This window comes from Puntigrus tetrazona, chromosome 7 (genome assembly GCF_018831695.1).
Source record: "Puntigrus tetrazona isolate hp1 chromosome 7, ASM1883169v1, whole genome shotgun sequence".
Classification (NCBI taxonomy): Eukaryota; Metazoa; Chordata; class Actinopteri; order Cypriniformes; family Cyprinidae; genus Puntigrus; species Puntigrus tetrazona.
In genome coordinates, this window is record NC_056705.1 from 36638658 (window position 1) to 36661136 (window position 22479).

Here is a 22479-nt window from a genome sequence, read left to right on the forward strand (position 1 = left end):
TCATTTCTGACAGTTTTTCCATCAGTTGCAATTCAGACTTTTTTCTCTCAGAATTGCTTTGTATGATTTTGGATTTCAGGTTATAAAATTTAGAACTGCAAGATATAAACTTATTAATAATATTTTCTTAAAATTCTGAAAAAAAGTCAGTTGCGAGTTAATATCCTCATAAAACAATTACAAGTCTAAAAATCAGAATAGTGAGATATAAACTCATATTTCTAAGAAAAAAGGTCAGAAAAAGTTGCAGTTACCTGGCAACCACCCATAACATGGTAAAGGCAGAAATGTTCAAATCCGACTGACGTTGAAGCTGTTGGCATGAATTCAGTTTTCTTAGCATCATGAATCATTGAAGGCATTTTGTTGCAAGGCCTCGTGGCGTTGGATTGAAAGTGCATCTACTGGCATCGCCGTCTCAGTTAGTAATTAGTGGTTTTCAGTAAAGCTCGATTTAAACACAAGTTTGGCGCTCAGGGAGTTTGTAAACGGTTTCTAAACCGTGCAGTCGGACGCACTGCACAAGCCATAATCCTGAAATAAAAGCAACATTTCTCCATGAGCTCATCATCAACTAGCACAATAAAGCATTTAAATGCATCACACTCAACACAATATTTAGGGTCTCCGTGGCAACGGGTTAAAAAACATGACATGTAGCACAGACGTTAGACTGGAGCGCTGCTTTAGATTAGACCTGTGAAACTTCCTTTCCCCCTGTAAAAACACCTTTCCACGAGTCCACGCTTCCTGTTCTGCAGTTTTGTAAAGGTCGACCAGATGGGTGAATATGTGCAAAACTATATAATGAAGTCTTATTAATAATATGTTTGCAGAGAGCATGATCTTTGGAGGAATTTATTTGAAGGAAATATATTTTTCGTATTATGCTTCGTTCAACGTCGACACTGAAGCGATTTTTTAAATGGCATTTGAACTGGCTTTAGCTGAATAATGATGCTATTGTCTTCTTTGAGGCTGCTTTATGGTTAAAATTAAATTTGTTAAACAGTCGATCATTATATATTTGCTTTTACATTTAGTCATTTTGCAGACGCCTTTATCTAAAGCGACTTGTAATTGGGAAACACATAAAAAAAAATAATCTTAAAGAAGCGAACGGACAGAGGAAGTGCTCGTAATACAACCTCTCTTCCAGCCAGTGACAACAATCTAATCCATATTTCAATGGACAATATCAAGTCCCATCTTCTTTTGAGAAGCTGTTTGTTTCACTTCGTCACGATGGGAAAAAAACGATCACAATATCTGTTTCATACCAAAATCAATAGGTTTTCTTAAGGCATCTTTGGATCTTAAAGAGGTTCACCTAGGGCAGGGGTTTTGCTTCAACCTGGATCAAACTCACCTGCCTATAGCTTAAAAGCAATCTTGAACAGCTTTATTGGCTTATTCAGGTGTGTTTGATCATGGGATTGGACCTAAACTTTGCAAGACAGAGGCCCTTGAGGACCAGGGTTGAGAAAATCTGTAAAATTCGATTCTTCATTTACGAGAATGTGCAAAAACATTCACTTCCTTCTATTTAAATGATTGGGACTACATCAAAGTGATTCACGTCATCTACTGGTCTCAGGTGAGGAGGCCACAGTGGGCTTCAGGTGACCTGTTACAGGTAGAAGATGATCTCCATGGCCATGTGTTTTTCTTTTCTCCAGGAACACGAGACTTGTCTATTCTGAGCCTGCTTGCTCACATATCAATACTTCTGCCTCACTATTTCTGCCCTGCTGTAATGCAAGTTGATCCTCAGAGCCCATCGCAGGACTCTGATGTCTGCAGAGTCAATGTTTGTCCTGACTGAGGACGTACGGTCGACTCAGGTCATTTATTAGGTTTCAGAATCCAGTGCTGCAGTGTGATTATATGATATGCTCCAAACAATCTCGAAGGGCGTTACGATATCATTCTAAAAATGAGATGCAGACCTTGCTATGAAAGTTCTTTTTGCCATCACTGATTCTATTAAGAATCTTTGCCATCCATGGAACCTTTTTTCATTCCGCAAAAGGTTTTCTACAGTGGAAAAATGTTCTTTAGATTTTTAAAGTGTTCTTTAAACTGAAAAAATGTTCTTTTAAGAAATGTTCACTGAAAGGTTCTTTGGGGAACCAAAACTGGTCCATCTATGGCATCGCCGTGAAAACTCCCTCGTTGAACCTTTATTTTTAATCACGTAAAAGCATAGTGAGGCAACACTGAGGTACAGAGATGCGTTCAGAATATAATTTAAATCCAGGCTCCCTGGAGAAACTGTGCCTGTATAGGAACATTTTTGCTAAATGCTATTACCCCCGAACCGATCTTCAAGGCGATGCTGTACCCGGTGTGCTACTTATCAAGTTTAGTTTCAGAAAAGCCGTACGTATATGGAGCTTGTAAATGTAAAAAACGTATTAGCTTAAAAAACACGCACTATGGTAATATGTATTGATGTTATAACATAGTATTGCATAAAAAGCATTTTATTTTAGGGTCTCTTAACTAGTTGCTTATTAGAATTACTACAATATTAGTTATTTATTAGTAGTAATGAAGGACATATTAATGCCTTGTTGTACATGACCTTATTCTACATCCCTAGTCCTATCAATACCTAAACTTAACAGATACTGTACCTCACTAACTATTAATAAGCAGCAAATTAAAAATTTATTGAGGGGAAAATTGTACTTAATAAAAAAACGTCCTTTTTAATTGATTATTAATTTTGTTTACATGGAGTCTGGGTTGCACAATTCAACAATGGAAATGCAAAAATATTTTAAATATTAAAAAAATAATAATAAATTTTTCTTTTTTTTTAATTACATGAATTAAGCATTTCCCCTAAAACTTATTTTTTTTTGTCATATCCACTAACATATTACTTCTCAGAGTTAAAAAATGAGGCTTATAAAACAATTTGTATAATCATCTCAGCAAATGGTTATTCTCCAGAGTGCTTTGCCAAACTTCCATGAGTGTCTTAAGATAAATTTCCTTCTGGAAAAGGGTCAGGCAACCTCTAAGACGGTCCGCGGCTGCTCTGTCTCGCACTCTCACTTCTGTGTGAATTAATGACTTTCTTATGAGACGTTCACCGAGGCCACTTAGATAACACACTGTTTGTACTTCTGTCCAAGACGGTTTCCTTTTGTTTTGGCAGTCTTTCGTGAAGCAGTGTCTTCAGTGCCAGTATGAGACACTGGGAGCATGTTTGCACCGCGGGGAAAGATTAATCCCACGAGGGATGCTGGGAAACATTGTTTTTTGAGATTGCCATGCAACTAACAGGCGTAATGTCTGCTTATCAGATGGGGGTTCCTTCCTGGTTTTCTTTGTATAGGGTGGCAATTAAGTCCGTTATGTTCGGCTCCCAGCTTTCCCTCTGTTTCCTCACTGACATCAGCTTCCTTTTGTTTGGTCTGATAGCTGGAAGCTCTCTACAGCAACAACAGCAAACTGCACGCTTCGTGCCTGGGATCTGTTTTTCTTGCAGCCGTTTGTGTCTAATTGTTCTCTGTCCCCTATTAAATCACATGCAATTTTTTCACGTAATAAAGAGTGTGGACTGTGACTTAAGTTCATCAGATTGGCTCCAGACATGAAACCTAAATCAGCGTCTCATGTATTTGATTAGAACTACAAACACAAACAAAAAACGTGTTAAAAACTACAAACATGGCAGATACGCAAGAGCGACGGAAAGGTGGAGAAAGTGATTCGAGTGATTAATAATCGATAGCTGACCTTACACACATTATATTTTCTCTGTGACAACTTTTATGAAGCTATACTTGTTCATTAACTTAAATGCATTATTATGGAAAGATGAGGACAGTTCGTGGCATGAAAGATTTGCAGCTGGCAGATTGAATTAAACGAAATGCAGATGATGTTAACTGACAAGATGATTGACAGAGCATTTTAAATCATGACAGGATTCACACATAACTAAGCAACAGAAGAATCTGATTAAGTATGTATATGTACAAAAGCTTGCCTATCATTGTTTTACGCACTCACATAACAGACAAATTAAATTTTTTTATTGTTTTTACAATTTGTGTTCACGTTCATTCCTAACGCACAACTTGAAATGTATTAGTAGGTAGAAATAGATGGCATAGGTATTACTGTAGGATATATTTAACATCACTGGAATTCCCATCGACACGTTAAAGGGCAGACTTGATAGCATTTTAATAAGTGCACTGCCACAATTATTCCCAGTAATGTTTTTTCCCTCTCGTGTGTGTGCGTGCGGGGGATATGTGCGCGTGCACGCGTGCACATTTTACTGGTGTTCTGTGGGTTAGTGCTGTCTGCCCGCAGTGGCCCTTTCCATTCTGTCAGATGGTGAAGTCATGGTGTGTAAGTCAGCACAATGCAGATTCAGCTGAAAGAGCGAACGGAGGGGACAGTGCGTGCTACCTTCCACCGCTCAAGAGGAATGCCTCCACAGATGGATCTCATAGCTATTTTCTTCCATCCGTGAAGCCTGACATGCCAGCTGCACGGTTATAGTTTGCGACACATTTTAATTTAGCCTTCCACGCAGACATACTAAAATGACCACATATTATAGTCGCTTTGGGTTTGGACGCAGTAGCTGCTGTTGTGGCGAAGCGGTTGTGTTTTTATGATGCTTTAGCGCAAGCTTTTTTGTAATTAAATAATTCAGCTGAAAATTATGGTTATGTTGGATCAGCATACTAACAGAGTTACTTACATTATCATTTCTGCTGTGTGCAGTACTGTATGTGTAATGTGCACACAGTATATGGGTAGGTGACAAATAAAACATTGGACTGCATCCAATTGTAAAAAAAAAAAAAATCTTAAAGTAACTTGAGCAAAATGCATCTTCCTTAAAGTTACACATAGCATGCGTAATCTTCAGTGTAATTATTTATTTATTTAAATGTTTTTTACGTCACACCATAGGACACATTCATATATCAAATACTCATATGTACATATTGTGCATGCATTGAAAACCTGGATAACATACATTTACTCAGAGGAGTAAAGTACTTGGGTAAATGTAACTAATTACTTTTTGGATACTTTGAAGTTGCACTGAGTATCAAAGATATTAGCGACTTTTACTCACTACTTCAAAATTATGTATACTTTAAAAAATATTTTGAAAAACGTATGCTGATTAATATGTACGTTCGCATGCATTCGAGCACAGTGTAAAAAATATGCAACGTTTTACTTGATGATCGCACCGTATCACATTTTTGGAGTTTTTACATTTAAACATTTGTTGAAAACTGCACATAAACAACATGAATACAAATTGTGCAAGAACTGTGCAAGAATAAGAAGTATCTTATTTCCAATATGAATTAGATGCCATCTACTGAATTGAACATAAAACATAATGAAGTCATGTGACAAACAGTTACATTGTTTATGATGTTTGCGCTTTAATCTAAACGGGCTGCATACATTGTTTACTATATGATAGTGTGAGTAAATAATTTTCATTTCTGGACGACCTATCCCTTTAAGCAAGCATTGTTTCATTCTTAACGCATCGATAAAAACTTCGCATATTGAGAAGGAAGCGACACAACTTAAAATCAGTTTTATGGTTTGCAGATCACACGATTTCACAACTTTTTAATGCAGTGAGATCAATATACAGTATGATAACCAGGTGCGTAATACAAATACGAACTATTACATTTAAAGTGTTTGTAACCTCATATTTTTTGCAGTGCGTCTGCGGAGCCTGTTCTCAGACTCATATAAATAAGAGTGACTGCGGAGGTGTGGTCTGATGCACAACTATGATCGGCTTCTGGCTGCTGGAATGCGGTGTACACGAGTGTTAGCGCGTCTGTCTCCAGAGGGAGTTCGTCTAACACCCACATGGCAAGAGCTGACACATCCCCTCACTTAGACCACCGCTAGCAAAACAGTGTCCTAAAATCACACCCGGCTCTGAGAGCTGGCCTCACTACGACTGCCATCGCGCCTCATGATGCAGACTGATTTGTCTGTCTCACGGTAGACGTGGATGTTTGACTGCAAGTTTATAACAGATTTAATGATATGTATACATAAGGAACAAGAGAGAGGGAAGGACTTTATGGAAGCGCTGAAATATTCAGGTAACTGCAGAGATACGTTCAGTACTGCACGCGAGAATATCACGTTATACTTTTTTATTTTCTTTTTATTCAAGCTATTGCGTGGTCAAACAGATTTTTGAGTTACATTTTAGCCCACTTCTCATGCTAGAATGTCATATATTCACATCTTGTTTGTGTTTTTCTGACTCTTATTTTGAAGTTTATTTGGTTTTGTGGTTTTTGTGTTTGTTTCCTGTTCCCTCAGTTCCCTTGGTTACAAAAACTTGGTTTGTTTCTGTAGTGAAGGATTGAATTCACCTGTGTCTGGTTTAGTTTATTGTTATTCCATATTTTTCTTTTTCTCTTGAGATGTCATATGTTGTCTTTGCATTTGTTTGTAAAGCTGTTGCGTTTATCCTTAAGTGGACTGCATTCTTTGTTTATTCATTTATAAGTCTTCAACTAGATGCAAGCCTCAGCTCTTTTCTTGTACAGCTGTGACACATAGGCCTACGGCTTTTCGTGGTGTTGTCCTTTATAAAGCTTGACAGTACGAGTGAACGATATGTATTGCCTTCTATACAAATGTAACTCGATTTGCAAAAAACAAAACAAACATGTCTTGAGATTGCACGCACTGTGGGATACAGAATGCAGTTGGATTGTTATAGTTAGAGTTAAGCAACATCACACAAGCACGCATGCCGTTTTCACCGAATCTAAGCATGATTGCAAAATGGGGTATTGATTTTATACAAGAATGCAATATTGTAAGTACGTTTTAGACACCGTTTTGTCAAAATTCGCGTGCAACACACAGTGGGGTTTGTTCCTGAATGAATCAGCTTTTTTGAATAAATCAGTGATTCACTGATTCCGGAACGAATCGGCTGTTTAAACCAAATTTGAATGACACGGTGACTCACTTATTAAGACAGTAACTTGTCAAAACTTATTTACAAGCATTATTTATAAAAAAATATATATATTTATGCATCTGTAATTGCAGTGTAACTTAATCTACATGCTGTTTTTTTCATTTCAAGCTACTCAATATCCCGTTCAGTTTTGAAGGTGATTCTGCTACGGCTAATCAAAGAACCGGCTTTACTGACGAGATGCACATGAATATATAGTGCGATATATTGCCCAGGTCCTAGCTCGAACATTCTGCTAAATATCTCCTTCTGTGTTCTACAGACAGAAATCATATAATAATAATTACTTCGAAAGAAAGCTATATGAAGAGAGCAAAAAAATCTAGAAATATGCTTGTCTGTCCCTAGACATTGACTCCCCACAGAATCAACGGGAAGTCCTGTCCCAAAGAAAAATATGTTCTGCAGTAAAATGAGTGTAGTATTACCACAACGTCTGCTTTCATGTGCTTTCAAGGCATCTTCATATACAAACAGAATGGACACGATTTCATTTTCAGCACATATTTTGAACGTTTAGACATTTTGTATATAATGAAATATTGACAGACCGTGCATGTATAATTACAGTATAAAAGGCTTTTCTATGTGATGTTAGTTTTATTGTGCTTATGTTTTGTGGCGTCTTTAAAGTGTGTTTATTATCTCGAGGAAGTGCAGGGGCTTTGAAATCTTATAAGGGAGTTCACTAAAAATACACACCAGTGGAGTTTGTTGCCAGGGTAGCAACGTGTCCCCAACTGCCTGCAAAAGCGCACCTCTGTCCTGTTCACGGTTCAGCAGGGCAAAGCCGCAAGATAAACAGTTTTTTTTCAGTGCTCTTCAAAAGTGCATGGCTGGCAGTCTGGTTAAATCAGCTGTTATCTCCAGTCAACAGTAAGATTCTGTGGATGAATTATCCGATGGATCTGACGTCAAACCACTGTTAAGATGTAACCGATACAGGCTGGGCTTTTTTCATGCCCGTCAAAAACATAAGATATTTTATCTTCTGTTGTTGTTGATGTACCGTTTTAATGTATTGGATTCCGAACATTTGAAGGAGTAGGTGTGTGGCCTCTTGCCGTAGGCAGTAGTATAATATGGCAACCAAAATTGCAGTACATTAATGAAAAAAAAGAAAAAAACTGTTTTTATATTGTTTTCTACTGGCAATGATGTCAGTGAGTATAAAAAAAAGATAATTAGTGCTGTTAAATGATTATATATATATATATATATATATATATATATATATATATATATATATATGTTTGTGTGTGTGTGTGTGTGTGTGTGTGTGTGTGTGTGTGTGTGTGTTTGTAAAAGTGCGTGTGTACGATTAGTCATTTGACAACACTAATTTACATCATTTTTACAAATATTTAAAATAGGTGCAAATTCTTAGAAATATATATTTATGGTTTAAGAAAAGACTTTTCATGCAATTTGTAATCAATAGTAATATACAGTCTTATCTTAATCAATAGTAATATGCCTAATATTTTATTAGAATGTGTAATGAATTAGGTATGAATTAATATTTATATAATACTTTTATATAATAATATAATACTTTTTTGGTTTATCAAATGACATTCACTGTGAACTAACCTTGCATTTTTTATTAAACATTACATTTTCATAATTCCATAATGTTCACGTTACAAAAAAATTATGTGTGTACTGTATGTATTTTTTATAGCTTTTTTCGAAATAATAGTGAGAGAATTATAAAAATTTGCATTATGTTACTGAATGGGCAAGCCTTATGCATTTTTTAATATTCAAATTAATATATTTTTTTTTTTTTTCAGATTTCACCATGAGTGAGGAGACTGAAGTGTGAGCAAGATTTCACAACCGCAGCCTCTACACTCCCACCAAATAGATGATGGGTGAAGCCGAAGATGAGAAGAACCAGGCAGGACGGCTATTTGAGAACTTTGTCCAGGCCACTGACTGTAAAAGCACCCTGCAGGCATTCAATATTATGTGCAGTTACCTGGAGCTTGACCCTCTGGAGCACAGCACCTTCTACAGCGGCCTGAAGAGCGCGGTGACCTGCTGGAAAGCCAAAGCCCTTTGGAGCAAGCTGGACAAGAGAACCAGCCACAAAGAGTACAAGAAAGGCAAAGCCTGCGAGGGCATTAAGGTAAGCCTGCGAAAAAGCCAAGACAATAACAATACCGGAATATGTTATGACGTTTAAATGAGCTGGCAAACCTTTGTTGAGACCTTTATAAACCAAACATTTAGGTGGTTTATAGATTCCATCTAAGATTTGCTCTGATTTTAGCCCATGATTTTTGTATGATATGACATCATTATATATATATATATATAACATCACGGACACATGTTGTTCATTAGACGAGGGCTCTCTGACTCGTTTGTTGTAGTTTAATTGTGGTGTGTGGTGAGGCAAACTACTATTGCTCATACTATAACACCTACCATAAGTCACACATGCTGTAAGTCGCTCTGCCCCATTTGTCAACTGATAATGAATCATAATGCATTGATTTATTGTCGCAAGACCACCCCAACAACTGCGAAGTACCACCTTAGCATCCACCCAAGCACTGAATTATCAAAGCGTTAGGTTTATAGGGATAATTTGAAAAAGAACGTTTTTGCACCCTCGTGTCACATAAGCTAAATATGCAATCTCATTGGACAAATCTTATTGGTTCGCACATCAAGCATGGACGTTTTATGTTTACGATATGCGATTCATTAATAAAAGCGTTCATTAGAAGACATTGATTGATATGGATTACTGGTACAGTAACACTTTGTTATAGCGACCGATTCTCACTGTTAAATAGCTTATTAGCATGCCTATTATTAACACAATCACTGTTTATTAGTACTTGAAAGCACATATTCATGAGAATCGAACCTAAAGATAACGTGTGACTGGATTACAATTATGTTTTATTAAGTTCAGAATTTTGCTGTGTTGACTTTTGATGGATAGACAAAAATAGCAGAAAATATAAAAAATATGGATGAATGGATAGATGGATTTTTTTTGTGTGAATATAAACAGATATCTCTGGAACAATATGAGGGTGAATAAATGCAGACAATTTAAAAAAAAATGCTCTTAATAATTATTTTTTAATAATATCCCTATGCATGAGCTGCATATTATTTTCCATATGTATCACGCCCAAAATGTACCTGACATTTTAGCTTAAATATCGTAAAAAATGATAATGATACAAATTCCACAGCCTGCCACAAAGGACCCTCGATATAAAAAAGCCTGTCTTAGGATCAGTATTCCAGTGAGTTACACTCATCATAACACTCTCCCAGAGACAGCATCACTCAGCAGATATGATTATTTTAAAAGATCAGACTCTTGGCTTGTTCATTATGAGAACTTCCCGCTTTACACACACCCACACACACTTACACACACATACTTTAAAAGGCAGCAAGGAATCCAGCTGAGCTTATTGTTAGTGAGTGCTTAAAGTGTTTCAAAGAGAGCATAATTTAACAAGTTCTCTTCATATGTGCAATAAACGGCCCACTACCGTGTGATGTGAAGCAGCCTAATTACGCAGCTCTTTTTAGGGTGTAATTTGCCTCTTTGTAATAAAGATGGTAATTATATACAGTAGTCCTGACGAAGAGCTGTTCTGCACGCTTTAATCGAAGCCAGAACAGTGTTGCTTAATAGCACTGTATCAGACAAGCCAGGTATGCTGTAACTGCATAAATGGTTCATTGGAACTTTACCAGTTTGAATGTTTAGGGTTTCTTAAACAGAGCTGATGCCATCGCCATTCAACAGGGTGTTGCATCTCCAAATCTCGACTTTCTGAACTGCTGAAACAAACAAAGCAACGCTTTGAAAGCAACAGAGAGTGTCTTCTCTCATTTGGAAGCCAATCTTCAGATGGCCTACTTAGTTGATTCTGCACCTTAAACTGGCATTTTAACATCCTGATGAATACCAGACCATCTACCCTCCATCCTGTTGGGACTTGAGTCGAGTCGGGGAAAAAAGAAGGTGCGGTTTAGGAAGAGTGACACGATATCACTGCTCACCAGCCTCCAACTGTCTGCCAGATTCACAGTCTGTCCAGGATATGAGCTCATTCTCTCTTTATCAACCAGTGGGACAGCTCAACTGCCTGTTTTATTGTTTTATACTGGCTTTATTATACCCTTGCAGAGAATGCAGAGGCTTAATCTTAACGTTCAGACATTCACTGCAAACGAAATATGCTAAAATCATTTTAACACAGGTAGTGAGTATTTCTGTAATTCAGGCAGTGATTTTTTTATTCTTGTATCATTCGTATTAAGGCTTATGTAAATCATGATTACTACACAGGAATAGTCAAAATAATATATTTTGTGCAAATGTAGCTGTGCTAGTTTAATTTCTTTTTTATATATTACTGTCTTACATTTAGATTTTTTTAAGTGATAATAACTCAAAGGAAGTCACTTGCAGCTCACTAAGGCTGCATCTGATCAAAAATACAGTAAAAACAGTAACATCACAAATAATTAGTAAAATGTGAAACATCATTATTCTGTTTTAATATATTTTAAAATGTAATTTTTTCTGTGATGACAAAGCTGAACTTTCAACATAATTACTCCAGTGTTCTTTTAGAAATGTCTCTTGATGCTTTAGAAATGATCATAAATGTGATGATGTGGTGCAAAAGAAATATTTTGTCTTATAACTAATGTAAAAAAGTTGCTTAAAATGTTTAGTTAAAACTTTCAGGAAGCTCACTGATTCTTTTGATGAGAATTTATTTGAAATAGGAATCTTTTGCAATAATATAAAAGTAATTGCTATCATATTTGGTCAATTGCATACTTATTCAATATAACCATTAATTTCTTAAAAAAAGTTATATATATATATTAGTGTTTTTTTTATGTTAGTTTGGTATGGCATAATGCAGTTTTAATAACACTTGATCTGTTTCACAGAATGACTCTTGGATGGATTCCCACATTGGGCAGCAGTTAAATAAAGTAGACACAAAAAGAGTCTTTTAAATTCTTCTCATAATTTTTTGGGCTGTTTTTCAGGGGTGGTGTAGTGGTTTCACCACCGGATTTTGTGGTAAATACTTGGAGCCGTTCCTCAGTCTGAGCAGTGTGAGCTCCTGACCCAGACTCTGTGAGCTCATGCGAAGAGGCACTGTTTTCCACATTGGGAAAGTCAAGTTCTTCTCTTTGTGTATGCTTGAGCATGTGTGCAGTCTGCTGGACATATGCTTACAGCTGTGACTTTGTGACTCAGGATTACTTGGGCAATGTAAACAAATCATACAGTGGCATTATACGCCAACACCAATTACCAGGACTTTTGTTCCGTTACACTAGAGATATCAGCCATTTTGCTTTTTTTCCCGTACGGCTGCTCTCCTGGTGGTCCGCTTCAGTCCATCAAGCAGCTTTCTCCGGTGGTGTGATGTCTAATTGAGCAAACTGCTGAAGCAAACTGTGATCACATTGTGTGCTAGAAGCAGGAGAAATATGTGTGTTTAAGTTATTGAACCTGCAGCGAGGTGGTCTCTGTTCCGCTGGGCTTTGTGTAAAGTGACTGTTGGTACAACACATACCGTGGCTTTCACCAGGAAGTCTCATCTGGCAGGTTATGCTGCCAGTTCCTGTCTTGCAGACTTTTCCATAAGATAAAAAAGGCTGAACCAGCCTGAAGTGGCAGCGGTGTGATGGGATTTTATAGCAACGGTTGGCCTATACAGTGATTTTCTGGATTTTAAGAGGACACACATTATTTTTATTGCTCTGAGGTTTTTGTTTGATAGATTAAGAAAGTAAATGTTCAGTTATAATAAATTTTATTATTATATTTCTTTATTATAGTAATAGCAACTTGCATGATGGTAATCGACATACAATAGGGGGTTGTTCACACAGTTCACACAATGCATAAAAACCAAAGATGCAATGTTCAGGAATATTTTTTATTAAAAATGCAGCACAAAATGTGACATTTTTGAGATCTCTTTTGACATTTGACCTAAAATTTAAAGTAAAAGATTTGACCAACAGGAGGTGTTTGTTTCCATTTCCTCCCAATTTGATTTCATTAGAAAGATCCTGATTTCATTAGAAAACGCATTCGTATTTAAAGCGTTTGTTATTTTGTCTTTATTGTGGGCAAGCAAAAAAAAAGGTGCATGATTTCGAGCACCCACTGATGGACAGGAAACAGCTCCACGCTGACTCAACAGGAAACTTCACCTCTGGACTACTGCTCTGCTCGGTTTCAGGGTGGGGATGAGCAGAAACAAAAGAGTTATCATTGTGTTCATATCTGTTCTGACTGATGGAGCGTTTCATTAGTCTGTGGGGATTGTAAATCTGGAGTGGTTGCATGGCTCTCTGTCTTTTCTGAATAGGCTGCCTTTGTTAATTCTCTGTGGCTTTTAGTTAAGGTAAAGTCAAATAGAAACTGCACCTGGCCTGTCAGTCTGTGTTGGTGGTAACTGGTCCATCCAGTGTAATCAAAAGCAGCAGTGCAGAGATAGACCTGTCCAGACAGTGCAGTGGCCACCTGTGTCTGCCAGCCTCATACCTGCAGCACTGATGAATAACAGATCTCTCCTCGGGCATTTAATACTTGCTTGTTTTCTCTGTACGCATTCCTTCAACTGCAGTACTTTTTCCACTACTGCTATGCACTACTATTGATACTTTCAGCACTGTTGCTCACAAACACTAACAATCTTGTTGCTTTAGATACACAATTTCTATTTCTATCTTTCAACCCTGTCACTCACAAAAACATTTCTACTGATATTTTTAATGTTATAAAAAAACACAATCACTGTTGATTTTTTCAACCCTGTTGTTCACAAATACACAATCAAATTTTCTAGATATCTTGTTACTTAAAAAGACAGTTTCTACTTATACTCTGTTACTCAAACACACACACACTTTTGTTAATACCTGCAATCTTGTTGCTTTAAATTCACAATTTATATTGATTCTTTTAACCGTTACTCCCAAATTCACAAAAAAATCCTACTTATATGTTTAATCTTGTTATTTTAAAATACATTATTGCTGTTGATTTTTTATAACCCTGTTATTTACAAGTAAACAATAACTTTTTTTGATACCTGCAATTTTGTTAAATTTGTTAAAGTCCTATTGAAACATTCAACCCTGTTATTCAAAAATACACTCATGAAATGTACCACAGGGTGGAACATTCGATCCTGTTACATTAAAAGAAACATTCTGCTACTTCTTTTGAAAATGTTAACCCTGTTACTCAGCAGCACATACACATTCCTATCGGGACTATCAGCCCTGTTATTGAGACACACACATATATATTTGTAAGTAACAGGTTTGAAACACACACCAAGCATACAATGTCTACATCTCTGTCTTATTTTTTATTAATGAAAGCTGAAGGACTTTTAATGAAATTATCTGTGCTTCTAGTAGACTGAGATCTGTAAATAGCCACAACTGAAACAGTGCCAGGGCCAACTATCCACACAGGGATTAAGGTCTACATAAACATGATAAGATCCAGGATCAGGAGGGGCTGAAACCCGAGCATATCACAATATTGATCACAGCACAGGCTGAGAGTCTTTGCCGTATCCACACTGTGACAGGAAGCGCTAGCAGCCCTCACTGCTGCTTCCTTATTTTGAGGTCAATTAACCATCCTGAAGTTGGCTATGTGTGTGGGAAATCATAGGAGGGGTAGGAAATGAATAGATCAAGCAGAAAAAATTTTACCATCTGGCCTGAAAATTAGCTAAGGCTTTGCACGATGCGAGTCCAATACGTGGCTTTCTTTTGTGACTCAAGAATAGATTTGTGTGAAGATCATCTTTCCACATAAAAAGTGATCTTTCATCACTAAACCAGAGAGGATGAAGTCATACCCACAGCAGGCATTCTCAGACACGTCCTGGAACCTGACGTCTTGATGCATGAATCATGCCTTTGATATGACAGGACTGTAATTATGAATTAATGTTGATGAAATCACACACGCGCCTCCAGTTATTGGCACCGGTTGTGATGTGGTGCTTGGATAAACATTTGCGTTAGTGCTTCCTTTTCTTTGAGTGCGTCTGTTCTGCTTTCTGCTTTCTAGGATACTTCCTGAAAGAGTGGGCAAGAACTGTTTGCTCACCACAGAGTAAAATAGGCTCCTTGATTTTCAATAAAGAAAAATACACAAGGTATTATAAAACGCACAGAGGTCCTACAGATGAAGCGACGACTTAGACTTCTGTATTGCCTTCTTTGTTTTATATCTGTGCATTTGTATGTTATTTGTGGATTTTAAAAAGCAATGGTCACTCATTTGTTCTGTACATTGTTTTGTTTGTTTAAATAAAATATAGTGATCTTGGTGATTCTCTAAATTTCTGATTGTAACTTTCAGTGCTTGATAATCGGAGGGGGCCCCTGCGGCTTGCGGACTGCCATCGAGTTAGCTTTCCTCGGAGCCAAAGTGGTGGTGATTGAGAAGAGAGATACATTCTCAAGGAACAACGTCCTGCATCTCTGGCCCTACACCATTCATGACCTCAGGGCCTTAGGAGCCAAGAAGTTCTATGGAAAGTTCTGTGCAGGAGCAATAGACCACATCAGTGAGTTCTGAAGCAACTCCTTTTTGTTCATTTAATCAAATTATAAACAACCTTTCATAACTTCCTCGTTTAAAGTAGTAGTTCTTTTTTGTTTCTCTTCTCATTCTTTTGATAGACCTTCTATATATATATATATATATATATATATATATATATATATATATATATATATATATATATATGCAGTATATGTTTTCTTGTTGTGTTGTGTTTATCTACAGTGATATATCACCCACAAAAATACAAAATCATTTGATAAAACTCATTCTCTCTAGTTATTATAATTAACAAAATATAAAACATATATTTGTTAATTGAAATAAAGTTGTAATAAAATAGGTTTGAGTGGGCAACTAATTTAAATACATTAAAATAAATTTACAGAAGTAAGTTTAGATGAGAAAATAAGCTAAATTACTAAAATAACTAATAAATAATTAAAATAACTAAATAAATTAAGCCATAAAGAAAGGGACAAAGCAACAGATTTATTTGCTAGAAATGAATTAAGTAAACTAATTAAAATGACAACGGGAAAATATAAAAATGACAGCTAAATCAATATATTAATTAAAACTATAATAAAAACAATACTAAGTATTTATACATCTACATTTGTTGTATGGAAAGAGCACTGATTTTTTGTATTCCATAGATTTGTAATTTTTTTCTGTGGAATACAAAAGAAAAGACTGCTCTTTCCATACAATAAATGTAGATGGTGACCAGTAAAGCTTTACATTTCAGTTTGTTTCTCACACAAAGCTATCATATGATGATCCTTTACAGGACTTGGAATTTATCGCATTAGTCATATGAACTACTTTTATGTTGTTTTAATATCCTTTTAAGAGCTTGACGGTCCCAGTCTCTGTCCAATATCACTGTATGGAAGAGACGATGATAGATATTCCATATTTCTATTTTGGATGAACTACCCAAAAGATGAAGCACTAAGTGAAAATACTATCCCGCCGCTCTGATGACGATATTTCTGTTCTCACATCTGTTAGTTCTACTGGTTGGTGTTTTTATAAGCGAGGTAGCGTTAGCGTGACTGTGAGGCTAATGGTTCTTGCTCTTGCTGGGTTTGGCTCTTGCAGGCATTCGGCAGCTCCAGCTCATGCTCCTGAAGATCGCTCTGCTTCTGGGTGTGGAGTTTCACGTAAATGTGGAGTTTGTCAAGCTGGTGGAGCCTCCAGAGGACCAGGAGAATGAGGGTGAGACTAGACTGGACGTCGGTCCGACGTTTGGACGCACCTACTCAGTGTTTATTATTACTACTTCTGGAATAGTAAACATTTACATTTGGCAGACGCTTTTATTCGAAAGCGTCTTACATTGCATTCAAAGTACACATTTTTATCAGTTCTTGCTTTCCCTGGGAACTGAACCCATGACCTTTGAGTTGCTAGCGCCATGCTCTGCTGTGTTTAGCTGCTGAAAAGAAGATAACAATACTATAAAAACAACACAGATGGTAATATAAGGTTATGTAGCCATCACCAAATGCTATTTTATGTATTTGCTTTTTCAAAGTAGGTGCTGTTTGTTTGGATAATGGGTTTTAAACCTTTAAGATCTATTTGTAAAAGTTATGCATGTATGAAAAGTACAAATATTATAAATATGTGTATTATGTTCATTAGAACATAATTTTAAGTATTAAATAATGAGTTTAAAATAACAGGCAAATAATTTGATTTAATACTTCCTGACCAGGGTTTAGAAAAAAGAATTTACCAAAAATAATGTTTCGTGTTTAGTTTTGTTTGTGGACCCTGGAGTCTGTTTTATTGTGGCTCTGCAGCCAGGTTTATTTCTGTTAGGCTAACTTGCTGTCGGTTGATTTGGTTAAAAAAAAAAAGTCAGACCAACTGAAATAAGCTTGGCTTATTTAGTCAGCTTGTTTCATGAAACAGGCCCCTGGTGAAAAACACTAGTCTTGGTTCCAGATTTGCACACTCATTGACATTGGCCACATTTTAAAATTGCGTACTTCCCTACTGTAAACAGTTTGTGCCGAATGAAGTATTTTTAAATTGACAGTACTCAAATAAGTAGTTAAAAGGTTTTCAGACTTTTATTATAGCTGCTGTTCAGTCTGCTTTCCCACTACTTTGACTTAATTAAGTTAATATCCCATAGTATTATTAGACACCAGCTTGAGTATTAAAATATTAATCTATACTCATCTTGATGAATCTGGGTTCTTTTGAATTTGCTGTCTCTGTATTACATTTTCTATGGAGCTGTTTAAGGTTTTCTAGGCTGGTTTGTCATTACCAGGAAGATGAAGGGATGGAGTGCTTCCTGCCTCACTATAATAGCTGTTTCCATGACAACCAAACAACACCTGCAGAGCTGTTAATGCAACTTTAATGCTCATGGAAAAGTGTTCAGATCCACTTCACTCTCCCCTCACATATCCAAGTGTCATTTTATGACTATGTAGCATGCATAGCGTTCACCCGTTACGCCACTCTGCTATCTCATTTCACCAGATATTTAAAGATCAGAGAAATGAAATAAATGATTAGTTGATCTCGAAACTTAGAAACACAACTCAAAGGTCCAAGGAGCATGTTTCCATATGTGGTCACCTATGGTAGAGCAACATTGCGTGAGCTCCACTCTTAGACTCCTAGACCAATAGCAATCTATCTTCCTCGCTTCAAAAGCAATGACAGCAGGCAGATAAAAACAAAAGTGCTTTCTAAATTAAGAATGTGTTCTTGCTGTGACCTTGTGCTATGGCCTTGAGAGAGACGCATGATCCTGGATAGAGTTCAGTTGGATCTCAATTTCTCAACTTGTGTCTCAACATGTGTTAAACACTTTTTTGTTTATTTAGCTTTTAAGTTGTGCTCTAAACGTTTGACATTGATGGTTAGCTTTTATTAATAATAGCTGAGTGACTTGCTGTGACTGTATGTTTCTGGAATGCATAGTGTTCTTGGCACGATTGCATAATGCATACACGAGTAATATTACCTAGACTTGTTGAAATATGTCGCTGTTAGAAAAATATGTTTTCATTTAGTAGATTATTTTCATTTAAAACAACCTGCGGTTCACTTACAACAAGAACAGTTTGTTAGAAGTGAACTTGGGTGAAGTGTCTTGAAATATTTTTATGTTTGTATTTATTGTCCTATCGCTCCACCAAGCTTCTGTCCTCCCTAGAGGAAAAAATATTGCTCAGATGTTGCTTGGGAGTTTTAATGAGATCCCAGTTATGTATTAACTCTCAGATGCTTCTGAAATTCCTCAGGAGAAATAAAAATAGAATACGTTTAAGGGCCCTGTTTTAATGATCTAAACGCAAAGTCTAAAGCGAGGTGCAGGTGCACTCAGGGCATAGAAAGTATGCTTTCATCAATGTGAAAAGTAGCTTAGATAATTCTTTGTAAAGTTTGAAGTGTTGAAGTGTTACAGTTCATAATCAAGATTTAGGCCTGTAAACTTTTGACATATTGCCAAATCTGAGCACAGTTTGATACTTTGTAGAGATCTTCTCTGAAACTCTGAAACTTTTCTTAGCAGAGATTTTTATTTCTCCTAACAAATGAGTCAGCTCCTGGCATTCAGTAAGAGTACAGAGGTATGAAATTAAATTTATAGCAGCGCGGATAATTAAGTCTTTGGAGAATTTGATGAGGTAAGTTTGAGATCATATTTAAAACCTTTGCAGAATTTAACGCAATGGCAAATCTGAGACACTGTTGAGATCTTCTCAAGAGTACTAGGGCAATTTTCTCTGTGAAGACGTCTGAAAAGCATCTCATTGTTCTCTAGGAGATAACGAAGAGATCTCAATCGTGATTTGTCTCTTTTGCATCTGAATAATTGCGTTTGTCTCTCCAGGTCCGGGCTGGAGGGCAGAGATCCGGCCTGCGGATCACCCTGTGGCCAACTTCGACTTTGATGTTGTGGTGGGAGCCGATGGGAGACGAAACTCTTTAGAAGGTATGCGCTCAGATGGGTAGAGATGATGCAATCACCGCTCATGAGAAATAAAATGTAAAATCTGCCATGCTGAATTACATATATTATGTGGACTAAAATAAACACACACGCAACCCTCTGTTTGCACAGTAACTAAGAGGCTATAATAATCTTTGCTCTATGATTACAAACTGTTCTAGCAGTTACTAAAATTGCACCCACCTAAAATATGATAGCATGTACATGAAAATAGCATGTCATACGGCCTTTCAAATAATGTAATAGCACACTTCTCAACAAGACACACTATTCAAGGTATCATTCAAATCCAGGGCACAAACTATGAATTTGAGCAAAATGGAAAATGTAGAAACAGTTAAATTAGCTGAAAATCTACTCACTATCAGGCCAACCAAGGAATAGATGAGCTTTTTTTGTTCATTTGAACAGATTTGGTGGAATTGAGCATTATATCACTTGCTCACCAATGGATCCTCTGAATGGGTGCCGTCAGAATGAGAGTCAAAACAAATGGTAAAAACATCACAAGTCATCCACACGTCATCAACAAGTAATCCAAACAGCTTTTGACTTTACTGTTTGACTTTAATGCACTGGATTTAATAGGATTATTTGTGGATTATTGTGATGCTTTTATCATCTGTCTAGACTCTCATCTAGATTCTCATCTTATTCACTGCAGAGACTTCCAAATATGTTCCAATAAAGAAACTGGAAATCTGGAATGTTACATTTTCAGCAAATATTTCGTATTTGGGTGAACTATTCCTTTAAAAAACCTTCAATAAATCTTCTTCAGATATAATCTAAAACCTCTCTTTGTTGCACGCTTTCTATCTTTAAAACAACCTCAGCAACTCTGAAAATTTGGACCATGCTTTTGGCTGAAATCCCTAGAATGAATTGTTTCATCCAAGAAGGTTATTAAGCCATAAAATCAAGCTCTGCTGTGTAAAGCGATACTGCATGATGTCACCAGACGCCCACCGGTTAAATATGAGATCAGAGAGTCAACATGTGCTCTTGAGGAGCTCTCAGGGTTTCTGAACACTTTTTACTTGATGATGTGCGTCCGTTGGACTCTGCTTTCCAGCTTCGTCATCTTTGCGCTTACCCTTAATCAGATGCTTTTTCCAAAAAAGGACATTCGTGGGGCCTTCCAAACTATGAGATGTTAGCTCATTGCCCAATTATGAGTAACTTCAGGGAAAAAGAAACCCAGCTTGTTTTGGACATTAAGTGTGCTAGTTCAGGACGTCTAGGGAAAGTTAAATTTATCCCAATCTGAGGCAGAGCAACGGCCAGATGAAAGCAGCTGAATTTGGACCGAGTAGTGCAGATGTCGAAGAGGAGAACTGATGTCTTAGTGAGTTAACAACATGGCTTTTAATCAAATCTGTGACTGTTTGTAGAGGAGCTCTGTAGAGCCTCATACATTATTTTGCAGGATGAGAAAGCAGAGCCAATTCTCCACGTCAACCCACTCAACGGCCATTAAAAATGAACAGCCTGTGCCATTTTTGTAACAATTTGCCAGGCTGGGACTTATTTGGCTAAAGCGTAAAGGCACTAAAGGCACATGTTCCTTTTTTCATAGGACTCTAAAACATCTAAATCAGGCATGATGCAAAAAAAACTATCTTTTCTGAGTCAATCTGTCAAAAAAAAATATAAAGGAACATGCCACTTTTTTGGAAATTAGCAAATTTTCCAACTACTCCAGAGGTGACCATTTTTGAATCCATTCCACCAATCTCTGGGTTTGGCGATAACACTTTTAGCTGTAGCTTAGCATAGATTATTGAATCTAATTAGACCGTTAGCTTCACGTTCAAAAATCACCAAAGAGTTTTGATATTTTTCCTATTTAAAACTTCTATTGAATCTTCTATTGGTCACACAGTGTACTAAGACCAGTTTTTAGGCTGATATAACTAGGAACTATACTCTCATTTCGGCGTAATAATCAAGGAATTTTGCAACCGTACCATGACTGCAGCAGGCTGTTAATGCATAAGTAATTAGTTTTTATTTAGTTTTAATTCTGTTCATATCAAATCGTGTTTATTTACATAGCTCGTTTTACTATACAGTTTCAAAGCAGTTTCAACTGGAAAAATAAGAGCTCTAAAATTCATAAATTATCCAGCTTAATTTACCTAAATTATTTCTCATTAAATACAGTTTAAGTAATAATAATTCAGAATATTAATTGTCTTTGAAATCCCAAAATATCTTGGACTTTGCCATTGGTTCAATTGAGCATCTGTGAACCAAAAATAACATGCTTATAATACGTGGCATGTTTGTGCTGCATTATTTACTCCTGTCAAACACAAGGAAACAAATTGCAAAGCTACAAACTTCTAAACTTCCCTTCTTCTTCTCTCTCTCTCTTTCTCAGGGTTCAGGAGGAAGGAATTTCGTGGCAAACTGGCCATCGCCATAACAGCGAACTTTATTAACAGAAACACCACCGCTGAGGCAAAGGTCGAGGAGATAAGTGGAGTCGCCTTCATCTTCAACCAAAAATTCTTTCAGGATCTCAGACAGGAAACTGGTGAGCAATATGCGCCACATTAGCCACTAAAAATACACCACGTTAGACTAAACTAAGCATCCAGCTCCCTAGATAATAAAGAAATATCTCCCAACTATCTCAACTATGTACTTTCACCTCTTCCCGGCATTTTCCACCATGTTTTCCATAAGCGTGTCAGTGTTATCTGCTGTTAGGAGCGGCCATATTTCGGTTATCGTCTTTTGCTCTGCTCTATTTGTCCCGTAAATGTTTATCCCCCGGGGATTATGGGCTTCCTCCCTTCAAACGCTTACGTATGCTTTGTATACCTGTCG

At 36.8% G+C, this 22479-nt stretch overlaps 1 protein-coding gene across 10 annotated transcripts in view; it reads left to right on the forward strand.

The window, feature by feature from the left end:
* mical2a (microtubule associated monooxygenase, calponin and LIM domain containing 2a) overlaps nt 1–22479 on the forward strand; it is a 46033-nt gene that overhangs the window by 3027 nt on the left and 20527 nt on the right. For all 10 annotated transcript variants that reach the window (XR_006251347.1, XM_043244188.1, XM_043244189.1 and 7 more), the window contains exons 2-6: nt 8827–9164; nt 15447–15654; nt 16758–16874; nt 19522–19623; nt 22028–22183. Coding sequence is in view for 9 of the 10 variants with exons in the window: in XM_043244188.1 (XP_043100123.1) it covers nt 8901–9164; nt 15447–15654; nt 16758–16874; nt 19522–19623; nt 22028–22183 (847 nt within the window). In the remaining variant the exon portion in view is untranslated. The remainder of the gene's footprint in view (nt 1–8826; nt 9165–15446; nt 15655–16757; nt 16875–19521; nt 19624–22027; nt 22184–22479) is intronic.